This window comes from Nerophis ophidion, linkage group LG26 (genome assembly GCF_033978795.1).
Source record: "Nerophis ophidion isolate RoL-2023_Sa linkage group LG26, RoL_Noph_v1.0, whole genome shotgun sequence".
Classification (NCBI taxonomy): Eukaryota; Metazoa; Chordata; class Actinopteri; order Syngnathiformes; family Syngnathidae; genus Nerophis; species Nerophis ophidion.
Window position 1 is genome coordinate 1,528,862 of NC_084636.1, and position 13,927 is coordinate 1,542,788.

Consider the following 13,927-nt stretch of genomic DNA (forward strand, 5'->3'; position numbering starts at 1 on the left):
GATCCACTATGGACTGGACTCTCACACTATTATGTTAGATCCACTAAGGACTGGACTCTCACACTATTATGTTAGATCCACTATGGACTGGACTCTCACACTATTATGTTAGATCCACTATGGACTGGACTCTCACACTATTATGTTAGATCCACTATGGACTGGACTCTCACTATTATGTTAGATCCACTATGGACTGGACTCTCACTATTATGTTAGATCCACTATGGACTGGACTCTCACACTATTATGTTAGATCCACTATGGACTGGACTCTCACTATTATGTTAGATCCACTATGGACTGGACTCTCACTATTATGTTAGATCCACTATGGACTGGACTCTCACACTATTATGTTAGATCCACTATGGACTGGACTCTCACTATTATGTTAGATCCACTATGGACTGGACTCTCACACTATTATGTTAGATCCACTATGGACTGGACTCTCACTATTATGTTAGATCCACTATGGACTGGACTCTCACACTATTATGTTAGATCCACTATGGACTGGACTCTCACTATTATATTAGATCCACTATGGACTGGACTCTCACTATTATGTTAGATCCACTATGGACTGGACTCTCACACTATTATGTTAGATCCACTATGGACTGGACTCTCACACTATTATGTTAGATCCACTATGGACTGGACTCTCACACTATTATGTTAGATCCACTATGGACTGGACTCTCACACTATAAAGTATGATCCACATCTGTGGTCCCCTCCAAGGTTTCTCATTGTCATCCCATTGGGTTGAGTTTTTCCTTGCCCTGATGTGGGATATGAGCCCAGGATGTGTTTGTTGCTTGTGCAGCCCTTTGAGACACTGGTGATTTGGGGCTATATAAGTAAACTCTGATTAGTTGATGGTTGTCCTCTAAAGGTCCAAGTATTGACTATCCTATGTGGGAAAAGCATATTATTTTCAATAGAATAAAATAATCAGTTCCAGGGTGAAGATGCGGCCATCATATAAGTTTTACTATACAGGGAATGTTTGATTTTACATGTCAATGTTCTTTAGTTACACACAATTGTAAAAAGTTAGCTGAGCTAAGAAGTGAGGACGTGTGTGGACACTTCATTTGTGTCCATGATACCAAAGTTTGTTTTTCTTTCTTTTTACACAGACTTTTTTGCGTTTTTTTCCTGCTAAATGCTTCTTTTTTTTTTTCTTTTTTTTTACATCCAAATATGCTGATCATTTCATTGAATAAAGATTTTTGAGCAAAATGTGTATGTTTAAAAAAAAAACAGTTTTTTCAAAATAAGGTTTTCAAATGAATTTAGTACAAATTTAGTGTAAAAAAAAAAAATAATACAAAAATTCATTGTAAACAAAATTTGGTGCAGAAAAATGTGAAAAAAAACCTCAAGACTAATTTCCAGTAAATTAATACTTAAGGCAGGGGTCCACAAACTTTTTGACTGGGGGGCCGCATTGGGTACAAATATTTGTGTGTGAGTGTGAGTGTGTGTGTGTGTGTGTGTGTGTGTGTGTGTGTGTGTGTGTGTATTCCTCACATTAATTGAGCGTAATGACATCACGTTATGCCCTGCGATGAGATGGCGACTTGTCCAGGGTGTACCCCGCCTTCCGCCCGATTGTAGCTGAGATAGGCGCCAGCGCCCCCCGCGACCCCAAAAGGGAAAAAGCGGTAGAGAAATGGATGGATGGACATCACGTTATTTATGGGAAAATGCATTTTTAAACAATATAATTTGTCTGAGCAGTTAGGAGACCCCAAGAGTAATAAGTGGTAGAAAATGGATTAGAAAGGACAAATAAAAATAAAAACAAAAATGTTTTCTTTAATTTTTTTAGCTCCAGACTTCCCGTGGGCTGGATTTAGGACCCCTGACTTAAGCACTCTCAGAAGTACCCAACAAGGTGCCTCGGTCTTAAATTACCAGAAGTGTGTCTTGAGTTTTGAAGCAACAAATATTTCTGCACTGAAGTTTTTTTTACGCAGATATTTTTTTTTTTACATTAAATTGTTTTCAATAAAATTGCAAGCCTAATTGGATGTAAAAAATAAGTTCACAAAATTCAAATACAAAAAGTCAGTTACCAAAATTCAGTTCCAAGAAAAACAAAAACAAATTATCGTCCGTAGGTTATGTGATGTCACTTCCTGTGGTTTTGTTGGACTGCAGTAAAGGATGGTCTCTGTAGGTAATGTGATGTCACTTCCTGTGTTTTTGTTGGACTGCAGTAAAGGATGGTCTCTGTAGGTTATGTGATGTCACTTCCTGTGGTTTTGTTGGACTGCAGTAAAGGATGGTCTCTGTAGGTTATGTGATGTCATTTCCTGTGGTTTTGTTGGACTGCAGTAAAGGATGGTCTCTGTAGGTAATGTGATGTCACTTCCTGTGTTTTTGTTGGACTGCAGTAAAGGATGGTCCCTGACATCCCATTCCGATGCAAAGTACCAACCATGCATGCCCGCTGTTGACAAGAACACAACATCTCGGACACAGTCAGTCCAGTTGGTGCTCCTTCAGCTCGGCAACCGGGAGGTTATTTTATGCTACGTAAAATCCGCCGAGCGTGGGTGGTTTTCATGGCCCCGAGAGCCCCCTCCAGCACGGAGATGAAGTGCAGGAGGGTGCTGAGGTCCACCTGTAGAACCCTGCTGCTGTGTTCCGTGCAGGAGCCGAGTCTGCGTGTCAGGAGCAGCCTGGTGGTCAACATGGGCGCCACCATCTGGCGGAGGGAGCGACTCGCCAACTGGGCAGAAGGAGAGTGCCAAAGTCTGACACTGACCTGCGTCAAACTTGCTGGCTTAAAGTCTTGTTTTTACACACACCTGTACATCCAGTCTCCACTCCAGGTTATGGTAAGCGGGCAAGTTGGAAGGAACCAGACTCAGGATGCTGCGGATCTCATTCTGATTCTGCTGGTACATCTGTCAAAGCAACCAATCCACATACGTAGTCCAACTCGACCTATATGGGCCTACAAAAAGCACTGTGCAGAGAGAAGTACCTGCAGGAGAGTCTGGCTGAGGTCGTCACCAAAGTCCAGAGCCCGCACGGAGTCCAAAAAGTCCACCTCAGAAAGCTAAACACAGGTAGAAGTAAGAAGCATGGAGCCAAGTGGTCTATCCAGTGTGAAGTGCTGAGGTGTCACCATGTGTTTGGAGCTCTCAGTCATGAGGAACATGAGGCCCTCCACCCCGTGCTGCACCATCTTCACAGCCACACACAGCTTCCCTGCAAGTAGAAGAGCAGCGGGGCTGAAGAGCAAAACCCTCTCCTCTCTCCTTTAATCCTCTGCTTTTTGGACAAATGACAGATCTTTGTTTTGTCCACAACAGTGTTTTTCAACCACTGTGCTGCACCACATGTATAAACGTCAACCATTCCCACATGTATAAACATCATCAAACATTCCCACATGTAAAGACATCATCAAACATTCCCACGTGTATAACATCAACACACATTCCCACGCATAAACATCAACACATTCACACGTGTAAACATCAACAATCATTCCCACATGTGTAAACATCATCAAACATTCCCACATGTATAAACATCATTAAACATTCCCACATGTATAAACATCATCAATCATTCCCACATGTATAATCATGATCATCAACCATTCCCACGTATAAACATCAACAATCATTCCCACATGTAAACATCAACAAACATTCCCACATGTATTATCATCAACAAACATTCCCACATGTATTATCATCAACAAAACATTCCCACATGTGTAAACAGCATCAATCATTCCCACATGTAAACATCAACAAACATTCCCACATGTATTATCATCAACAAAACATTCCCACGTGTAAACAGCATCAATCATTCCCACATGTATAAACATCATCCTCAACCATTCCCACGTGTATTATCCTCAAAAAAACATTCCCACATGTATTATCATCAACAAATCATTCCCACATGTGTAAACATCATCAATCATTCCCACATGTATAAACATCAACAATCATTCCCACATGTATTATCATCAACAAAACATTCCCACGTGTAAACATCACCATTCCCACATGTGTAAACATCATCAAAGATTCCCACATGTATAAACATCATCAACCATTCCCACATGTATAAACATCATCAACCATTCCCACATGTATAAACATCGTCAAACATTCCCACATGTATAATCATCAACCATTCCCACATGTATAATCATCATCAAACATTCCTACATGTATAAACATCATCAAAGATTCCCACATGTATAAACATCAAAGATTCCCACATGTATAAACATCATCAAACATTCCCACATGTATAATCATCAACCATTCCCACATGTATAAACATCATCAAACATTCCCACATGTATAAACATCATTAAACATTCCCACATGTATAAACATCATCAAAGATTCACACATGTATAAACATCATCAAACATTCCCACATGTATAAACATCATCATTCCCACATGTATAAACATCATCAAAGATTCCCACATGTATAAACATCATCAAACATTCCCACATGTATAAACATCAACCATTCCCACATGTATAAACATCGTCAAACATTCCCACATGTATAATCATCAACCATTCCCACATGTATAAACATCATCAAACATTCCTACATGTATAAACATCATCAAACATTCCCACATGTATAATCATCAACCATTCCCACATGTATAAACATCATCAAACATTCCCACATGTATAAACATCAACCATTCCCACATGTATAAACATCAAACATTCCCACATGTATAAACATCATCAAACATTCCCACATGTATAATCATCAACCATTCCCACATGTATAAACATCATCAAACATTCCCACATGTATAAACATCATCAAACATTCCCACATGTATAAACATCATTAAACATTCCCACATGTATAAACATCGTCAAACATTCCCACGTGTATAACATCAACACACATTCCCACGCATAAACATCAACCATTCCCACATGTATAAACATCGTCAAACATTCCCACATGTATAAACATCATCAACCATTCCCACATGTATAAACATCATCAAACATTCCCACATGTATAAACATCATCAAACATTCCCACATGTATAAACATCATCAAAGATTCCCACATGTATAAACATCATCAAAGATTCCCACATGTATAAACATCATTAAACATTCCCACATGTATAAACATCATCAAGCATTCCCACATGTATAAACATCAACAAACATTCCCACATGTATAATCATCAATCATTCCCACATGTATGAACAAAATCAATCATTCCCACATGTGTAAACATCATCAATCATTCCCACATGTATAAACATCATCAAAAATTCCCACATTTATAAACATCATCAAACATTCCCACATGTGTAAACATCATCAATCATTCCCACATGTATAAACATCAACAAACATTCCCACATGTATAAACATCATCAAATATGTATAAACATCATCATCCATTCCCACATGTATAAACATCAACAAACATTCCCACAAAAAAATATAATTCACATGTATAAACATCATCAAACATTTATAAACATCATCAAACATGTATAAACATCATCAAGCACATGAGGCCCACAGTGAATATCAATGCTTACTGGCAGCTCCCTCATAGATTTTTGGGCTAGCTCCTTTCCTCAGGAATTCCAAAGCGATGCGACCAAACTCTCCAACAACTGACAAGACAAACAAATATAATGTTTAAAAAAAAAATATATATATATATATATATATATATATATATATATATATATATATATATATATATATATATACCGTATTTCCTTGAATTGCCGCCGGGTATATAGTATGCACCTGCCTTGAATTACTGCCGGGTCAAACTTGCTTCGCAAAATAATTAGCGCATGCTTACTATTTCCACCGGGTCAAACTCGTCACGTCACGAGTGACACTTCACCTGTCATCATTTTCAAAATGGAGGAGGCTGATTTCAATCATTTGAAATCGCATAAATGGAAGAAGATTAAGAGCTATTCAGTAGGATTTAAGGTCCAAACTATTGAATATGCTAAAAAGAACAGTAAGCAGCTATGTTTTAGCAATATACCTGTGGAGAGGTGGAGCCGACGGTCCAACAGACAGGCAGGGCACGCTGGAGCTTGGCCCAAGATGACGGCGAGGAGACGGCGAGCAACTTGGACTGAGGTTTTATTGAAAAATAAACAAAGTAAAACTGTTTAAGCCATGTCCTTCCTTGGTGGTCCTGGGAACCCGCAAGACGATGGCTTGAGACCGTTACAATACCGTAGCTGCGTGTGTGAAATATGAGTCATTAAATGACTCCCGCCTCCTGGTGGTAGAGGGCGCTAGTGATCCTTCTTGCGACTACTCGGCTGCAGAAGTGACTGAGTGACGTGATATGTGCTGGGACGGTTATGACGTACCTTCTGACAGCAGTTTTCTAACCTGGACTTTCAATCGAGGCAAGAGGTATAAAAGGAACATCTCCATCGAGACAGAGAGACTTTTCTAACTGAAGAAAGATAAGGAAGACTTCAATAAACAAGTTATCGATGCTTTTGATCAGAAGGGGCTGGCATGGACTATATTTATAAGTAAAGGTAAGACCAAAATAACGTTTTTTTTATTAAATGTGCTTTTCATGATGGTAACCTTACATCACACTCAAATTTTTACTGCATGCCTTTGGTAAGTGCCGGAGTGAGAAGAGGTATGTCAGACTCAGCCCTGTTATGGTTTAACTCTTATCTTACTGATAGGATGCAGTGCGTCTCCCATAACAGTGTGACCTCGGACTACGTTAAGGTAACGTGTGGAGTTCCCCAGGGTTCGGTCCTTGGCCCTGCACTCTTCAGCATCTACATGCTGCCGCTGGGTGACGTCATACGCAAATACGGTGTTAGCTTTCACTGTTATGCTGATGACACCCAACTCTACATGCCCCTAAAGCTGACCAACACGCCGGACTGTAGTCAGTTGGAAGCGTGTCTTAATGAAATTAAACAATGGATGTCCGCTAACTTTTTGCAACTTAATGCCCAAAAAACGGAAATGCTGATTATCGGTCCTGCTAGACACCGACCTCTATTTAATAATACAACTTTAACATTTGACACTCAAATAATAAAACAAGGTGACTCTGTAAAAAATCTGGGTATTATCTTCGACCCAACTCTCTCCTTTGAGTCACACATTAAAAGCGTTACTAAAACGGCCTTCTTTCATCTCCGTAATATCGCTAAAATTTGCTCCATTTTGTCCACTAAAGACGCCGAGATCATTATCCATGCGTTTGTTACGTCTCGTCTCGATTACTGTAACGTATTATTTTCGGGTCTCCCCATGTCTAGCATTAAAAGATTACAGCTGGTACAAAATGCGGTTGCTAGACTTTTGACAAGAACAAGAAAGTTTGATCACATTACGCCTATACTGTATATACCTTTATATACATATATACATACATATATACCTGTACTGTATATACCTTTATATACATTTATACATACATATATACCTATACTGTATATACCTTTATATACATATATACATACATATATACCTATACTGTATATACCTTTATATACATATATACATACATATATACCTGTACTGGCTCACCTGCACTGGCTTCCTGTGCACTTAAGATGTGACTTTAAGGTTTTACTACTTACGTATAAAATACTACACGGTCTAGCTCCATCCTATCTTGCCGATTGTATTGTACCATATGTCCCGGCAAGAAATCTGCGTTCAAAAGACTCCGGCTTATTAGTGATTCCCAAAGCCCAAAAAAAGTCTGCGGGCTATAGAGCGTTTTCCGTTCGGGCTCCAGTACTCTGGAATGCCCTCCCGGTAACAGTTCGAGATGCTACCTCAGTAGAAGCATTTAAGTCTCACCTTAAAACTCATCTGTATACTCTAGCCTTTAAATAGACCTCCTTTTTAGACCAGTTGATCTGCCGCTTCTTTTCTTTCTCCTATGTCCCCCCCTCCCTTGTGGAGGGGGTCCGGTCCGATGACCATGGATGAAGTACTGGCTGTCCAGAGTCGAGACCCAGGATGGACCGCTCGCCTGTATCGGTTGGGGACATCTCTACGCTGCTGATCCGCTTGAGATGGTTTCCTGTGGACGGGAATCTCGCTGCTGTCTTGGATCCGCTTGAACTGAACTCTCGCGGCTGTCTTGGAGCCACTATGGATTGAACTTTCACAGTATCATGTTAGACCCGCTCGACATCCATTGCTTTCGGTCCCCTAGAGAGGGGGGGTTGCCCACATCTGAGGTCCTCTCCAAGGTTTCTCATAGTCAGCATTGTCACTGGCGTCCCACTGGATGTGAATTCTCTCTGCCCACTGGGTGTGAGTTTTCCTTGCCCTTTTGTGGGTTCTTCCGAGGATGTTGTAGTCGTAATGATTTGTGCAGTCCTTTGAGACATTTGTGATTTGGGGCTATATAAATAAACATTGATTGATTGATTGGTTGATTTTAAAATTAGCGCATGCTTACTTTTACCGCATACCTTTGGTAAGTGCCGGAGTGAGAAGAGGTTTTAAATTAATTAGCGCCCCAGCGGCAATTCAAGGAAATAGGGAATATTAACAAGCAAGTTTAATGCTGCTTCTCCTGCCAACATGGCGGCGTAAACAAATCTAGTCACGTGACGCCCGCAGCTATAGCATCTTTATGAACTAATTCGCTTTTTAACAATTATTTACAAGAAACGAAGAACAAAAAAACTAAACGACATCCCAACACAAAACAATATGATAGAATAGAATGTTTAGAAAAAGTAACTAAGCTGTGTTTCTGCTCTGACTCAGCACATCCGGTGACCGCCGCCGCTGAGCTGCATTATGCCGGCGAGACTCGCCTGCTGCGTCCACTTTGTGCAGGAAGGCGAGGTGTTCCTTGTGCTCGTCACACAGAACCAGCAGCATCTTCACTCCCGAGTGTTCCTGCAACAATACTCGACACACATTTTATGCTCGCTAACCGGAAAAAGTCCCGTGCTTTTATTTCTTCTTCTACACTGGCGTCTGCGCAGACGTCTCTTATTTTGTGGCTTTACTGCTACCCTCTGGTGGTAGGTAAAAGTATTGCTATGTTGTCAGGGTAGGCAGCATGGAGAGCGACTGCCAACTGGCGCCGACGAGACGCGGGGCCGCCATCTTGGAGTGGTGATCTGCGCCACTCAGTGCAATTCATCTGGCAGGAGCTCTGAAAGGCCTACTGAAAGCCACTACTAGCGATCACGCAGTCTGATAGTTTATTTATCAATGATGAAATATTAACATTGCAACACATGCCTAAAAGGCCAGTTTAGTTTACTAAATTGCAATCTTAAATTTCCCGCGAAGTATGCTGTTGAAAACGTCGCGGAATGATGACGCGTATGATGACGCGTGCGTGTGACGTCACCGGTTGTAGCGGACATGTTCTTCCAGTACTGATCACGGCTAAAAGTCGTTTTCTTTAATCGCATGATTAAACAGTATTCTGGACATCTGTGTTGCTGAATCTTTTGCAATTTGTTCAATTAAAAATGAAGATGTCAAAGAAGAAAGATGTAGGTGGGAAGCGGTGTATTGCAGCTGCCTTTAGCAACACAAACCCAGCTGCTGTTTCCTTGTTTACATTCCCGAAGGTGAAGCTTTACTATGGAACAGAGCGGTCAAGCGAACATGGTTCTCTACCACATGTCAACCGGCAGGTTTCGGTGAGAAAATTGTGGAAATAAGTCGGCTCTTACCGTAGACATGAGCGGAGATTACCGCCTCTCACCGGAGACACTGTCGGTTACCACACCCGTGACCACACCCCTCCGACTTTCAGGTACCATATAATCTCATTAAAACACTAGTAACACAATAAGCAGATAAGGCGATTTTCCAGAATTATCCTAGTAAATTTGTCTAATAACATCTGAATCGCTCCCAGTGCCCTCGCCTTTTTTTTCTAGTCCTTCAATCTCACTTTCCTCATCCATGAATCGTTCATCCTTGCTCAAATTAATGGGAAAATCATCGCTTTCTCGGTCCGAATCGCCCTCGCTGCTGGTGGCCATGATTTAAACAATGTTCAGATGTGAGGAGCTCCACAACCCGTGACGTCACGTGCACATCGTCTGCTACTTCCGGTACAGGCAAGGCTTTTTTGTTAGCGACCAAAAGTTGCCAACTTTATCGTGGATGTTCTCTACTAAATCCTTTCAGCAAAAATATGGCAATATTACGAAATGATCAAGTATGACACTTAGAATGGACCTGCTATCCCCGTTTAAATAGTGTCAGCACGTTTCATTCATCTTACCTCACTGAATACCACTCATTTTCACCCCCTTTTTTGTCATACGTGTAGCTGTGATAAAGGACACATGTTTTATTATTCATAGTTTGCTTAACAGTAATAGAATATTCTTATATGCTATAAGTGACCAGACGTCCCAGATCAAAACTGGGAATATAATCCCAGAGAAGGGTCAGCTATTTTTAAATTGAAGAAACAATATGATTAGGTCAAACAAACATGCATATATCCTACATAATGTTTAAATACATCTTTGTTTTCTACCTGTCAACTGTCAGTTTAGCATCTTTGTTTTCTACCTGTCAACTGTCAGTTTAGCATCTTTGTTTTCTACCTGTCAACTGTCACTTTAGCATCTTTGTTTTCTACCTGTCAACTGTCAGTTTAGCATCTTTGTTTTCTACCTGTCAACTGTCAGTTTAGCATCTTTGTTTTCTACCTGTCAACTGTCACTTTAGCATCTTTGTTTTCTACCTGTCAACTGTCACTTTAGCATCTTTGTTTTCTACCCGTCAACTGTCAGTTTAGCATCTTTGTTTTATACCTGTCAACTGTCAGTTTAGCATCTTTGTTTTCTACCTGTCAACTGTCAGTTTAGCATCTTTGTTTTCAACCTGTCAACTGTCAGTTTAGCATCTTTGTTTTCTACCTGTCAACTGTCAGTTTAGCATCCTTGTTTTCCACCTGTCAACTGTCAGTTTAGCATCTTTGTTTTCTACCTGTCAACTGTCACTTTAGCATCTTTGTTTTCTACCCGTGAACTGTCAGTTTAGCATCTTTGTTTTCTACCTGTCAACTGTCAGTTTAGCATCTTTGTTTTCCACCTGTCAACTGTCAGTTTAGCATCTTTGTTTTCTACCTGTCAACTGTCAGTTTAGCATCTTTGTTTTCTACCTGTCAACTGTCACTTTAGCATCTTTGTTTTCTACCTGTCAACTGTCACTTTAGCATCTTTGTTTTCTACCTGTCAACTGTCAGTTTAGCATCTTTGTTTTCTACCTGTCAACTGTCACTTTAGCATCTTTGTTTTCTACCTGTCAACTGTCACTTTAGCATCTTTGTTTTCTACCCGTCAACTGTCAGTTTAGCATCTTTGTTTTATACCTGTCAACTGTCAGTTTAGCATCTTTGTTTTCTACCTGTCAACTGTCAGTTTAGCATCTTTGTTTTCAACCTGTCAACTGTCAGTTTAGCATCTTTGTTTTCTACCTGTCAACTGTCAGTTTAGCATCTTTGTTTTCAACCTGTCAACTGTCAGTTTAGCATCTTTGTTTTCTACCTGTCAACTGTCAGTTTAGCATCCTTGTTTTCCACCTGTCAACTGTCAGTTTAGCATCTTTGTTTTCTACCTGTCAACTGTCACTTTAGCATCTTTGTTTTCTACCCGTGAACTGTCAGTTTAGCATCTTTGTTTTCTACCTGTCAACTGTCAGTTTAGCATCTTTGTTTTCCACCTGTCAACTGTCAGTTTAGCATCTTTGTTTTCTACCTGTCAACTGTCAGTTTAGCATCTTTGTTTTCTACCTGTCAACTGTCACTTTAGCATCTTTGTTTTCTACCTGTCAACTGTCACTTTAGCATCTTTGTTTTCTACCTGTCAACTGTCAGTTTAGCATCTTTGTTTTCTACCTGTCAACTGTCAGTTTAGCATCTTTGTTTTCTACCTGTCAACTGTCAGTTTAGCATCTTTGTTTTCTACCTGTCGACTGTCAGTTTAGCATCCTTGTTTTCCACCTGTCAACTGTCAGTTTAGCATCTTTGTTTTCTACCTGTCAACTGTCACTTTAGCATCTTTGTTTTCTACCCGTCAACTGTCAGTTTAGCATCTTTGTTTTCTACCTGTCAACTGTCACTTTAGCGTCTTTGTTTTCTACCTGTCAACTGTCAGTTTAGCATCTTTGTTTTCTACCTGTCAACTGTCACTTTAGCATCTTTGTTTTCTACCTGTCAACTGTCACTTTAGCATCTTTGTTTTCTACCTGTCAACTGTCACTTTAGCATCTTTGTTTTCTACCTGTCAACTGTCAGTTTAGCATCTTTGTTTTCTACCTGTCAACTGTCAGTTTAGCATCTTTGTTTTCAACCTGTCAACTGTCAGTTTAGCATCTTTGTTTTCTACCTGTCAACTGTCAGTTTAGCATCCTTGTTTTCCACCTGTCAACTGTCAGTTTAGCATCTTTGTTTTCTACCTGTCAACTGTCACTTTAGCATCTTTGTTTTCTACCCGTGAACTGTCAGTTTAGCATCTTTGTTTTCTACCTGTCAACAGTCACTTTAGCATCTTTGTTTTCTACCTGTCGACTGTCAGTTTAGCATCTTTGTTTTCTACCTGTCGACTGTCAGTTTAGCATCTTTGTTTTCTACCTGTCGACTGTCAGTTTAGCATCTTTGTTTTCTACCTGTCGACTGTCAGTTTAGCATCCTTGTTTTCCACCTGTCCACTATCAGTTTAGCATCTTTGTTTTCCACCTGTCAACTGTCAGTTTAGCATCTTTGTTTTCCACCTGTCAACTGTCAGTTTAGCATCTTTGTTTTCTACCTGTCAACTGTCAGTTTAGGATCTTTCTTTTCTACCTGTCAACTGTCAGTTTAGCATCCTTGTTTTCCACCTGTCAACTATCAGTTTAGCATCTTTGTTTTGTACCTGTCAACTGTCAGTTTAGCATATTTGTTTTCTACCTGTCAACTGTCACTTTAGCATCTTTGTTTTCTACCTGTCAACTGTCAGTTTAGCATCTTTGTTTTCTACCTGTCAACTGTCAGTTTAGCATCTTTGTTTTCTACCTGTCAACTGTCAGTTTAGGATCTTTGTTTTCCACCTGTCAACTGTCGGTTTAGCATCCTTGTTTTACACCTGTCAACTGTCAGTTTCGCATCTTTGTTTTCTACCTGTCAACTGTCAGTTTAGCATCTTTGTTTTCTACCTGTCGACTGTCAGTTTAGCATCCTTGTTTTCCACCTGTCAACTGTCAGTTTAGCATCTTTGTTTTCTACCCGTCAACTGTCACTTTAGCATCTTTGTTTTCTACCTGTCAACTGTCAGTTTAGCATCTTTGTTTTCTACCTGTCAACTGTCAGTTTAGCATCTTTGTTTTCTACCTGTCAACTGTCAGTTTAGCATCTTTGTTTTCTACCTGTCAACTGTCAGTTTAGCATCCTTGTTTTCCACCTGTCAACTGTCAGTTTAGCATCTTTGTTTTCTACCTGTCAACTGTCACTTTAGCATCTTTGTTTTCTACCCGTGAACTGTCAGTTTAGCATCTTTGTTTTCTACCTGTCAACTGTCACTTTAGCATCTTTGTTTTCTACCTGTCGACTGTCAGTTTAGCATCTTTGTTTTCTACCTGTCGACTGTCAGTTTAGCATCTTTGTTTTCTACCTGTCGACTGTCAGTTTAGCATCTTTGTTTTCTACCTGTCGACTGTCAGTTTAGCATCCTTGTTTTCCACCTGTCAACTATCAGTTTAGCATCTTTGTTTTCCACCTGTCAACTGTCAGTTTAGCATCTTTGTTTTCCACCTGTCAACTGTCAGTTTAGCATCTTTGTTTTCTACCTGTCAACTGTCAGTTTAGGATCTTTCTTTTCTACCTGTCAACTGTCAGTTTAGCATCCTTGTTTTCCACCTGTCAACT

At 40.1% G+C, this 13,927-nt stretch overlaps 1 protein-coding gene across 1 annotated transcript; it reads right to left on the minus strand.

Annotated features, from left to right (window-relative positions):
* Nucleotides 1-975: 975 nt before the first annotated feature.
* commd2 (COMM domain containing 2) lies at nucleotides 976-9,043 on the minus strand. The gene is made up of 6 exons (XM_061888957.1): nucleotides 8,859-9,043; nucleotides 5,601-5,678; nucleotides 3,155-3,237; nucleotides 3,011-3,085; nucleotides 2,832-2,930; nucleotides 976-2,752 (listed from the first exon to the last, which is right to left on the minus strand). Exons 1-6 carry the CDS (start codon nucleotides 8,923-8,925, stop codon nucleotides 2,543-2,545), a joined length of 612 nt encoding a protein of 203 aa, XP_061744941.1. The 5' UTR covers nucleotides 8,926-9,043; the 3' UTR covers nucleotides 976-2,542.
* Between the last annotated feature and the right edge of the window lie 4,884 nt (nucleotides 9,044-13,927).

Bases quoted from the DNA above. Each gene is read 5' to 3' on its own strand.
- commd2 (XM_061888957.1), bottom strand. From the start codon at position 8,925: ATGCTGCTGGTTCTGTGTGACGAGCACAAGGAACACCTCGCCTTCCTG. The intron at 5,679-8,858 runs GCGAGTCTCGCC...TTGTCTTGTCAG, and splicing joins GCACAAAGTGGACGCAGCAG to TTGTTGGAGAGTTTGGTCGC. The intron at 3,086-3,154 runs GTGACACCTCAG...ACCTGTGTTTAG, and splicing joins CTGAGAGCTCCAAACACATG to CTTTCTGAGGTGGACTTTTT.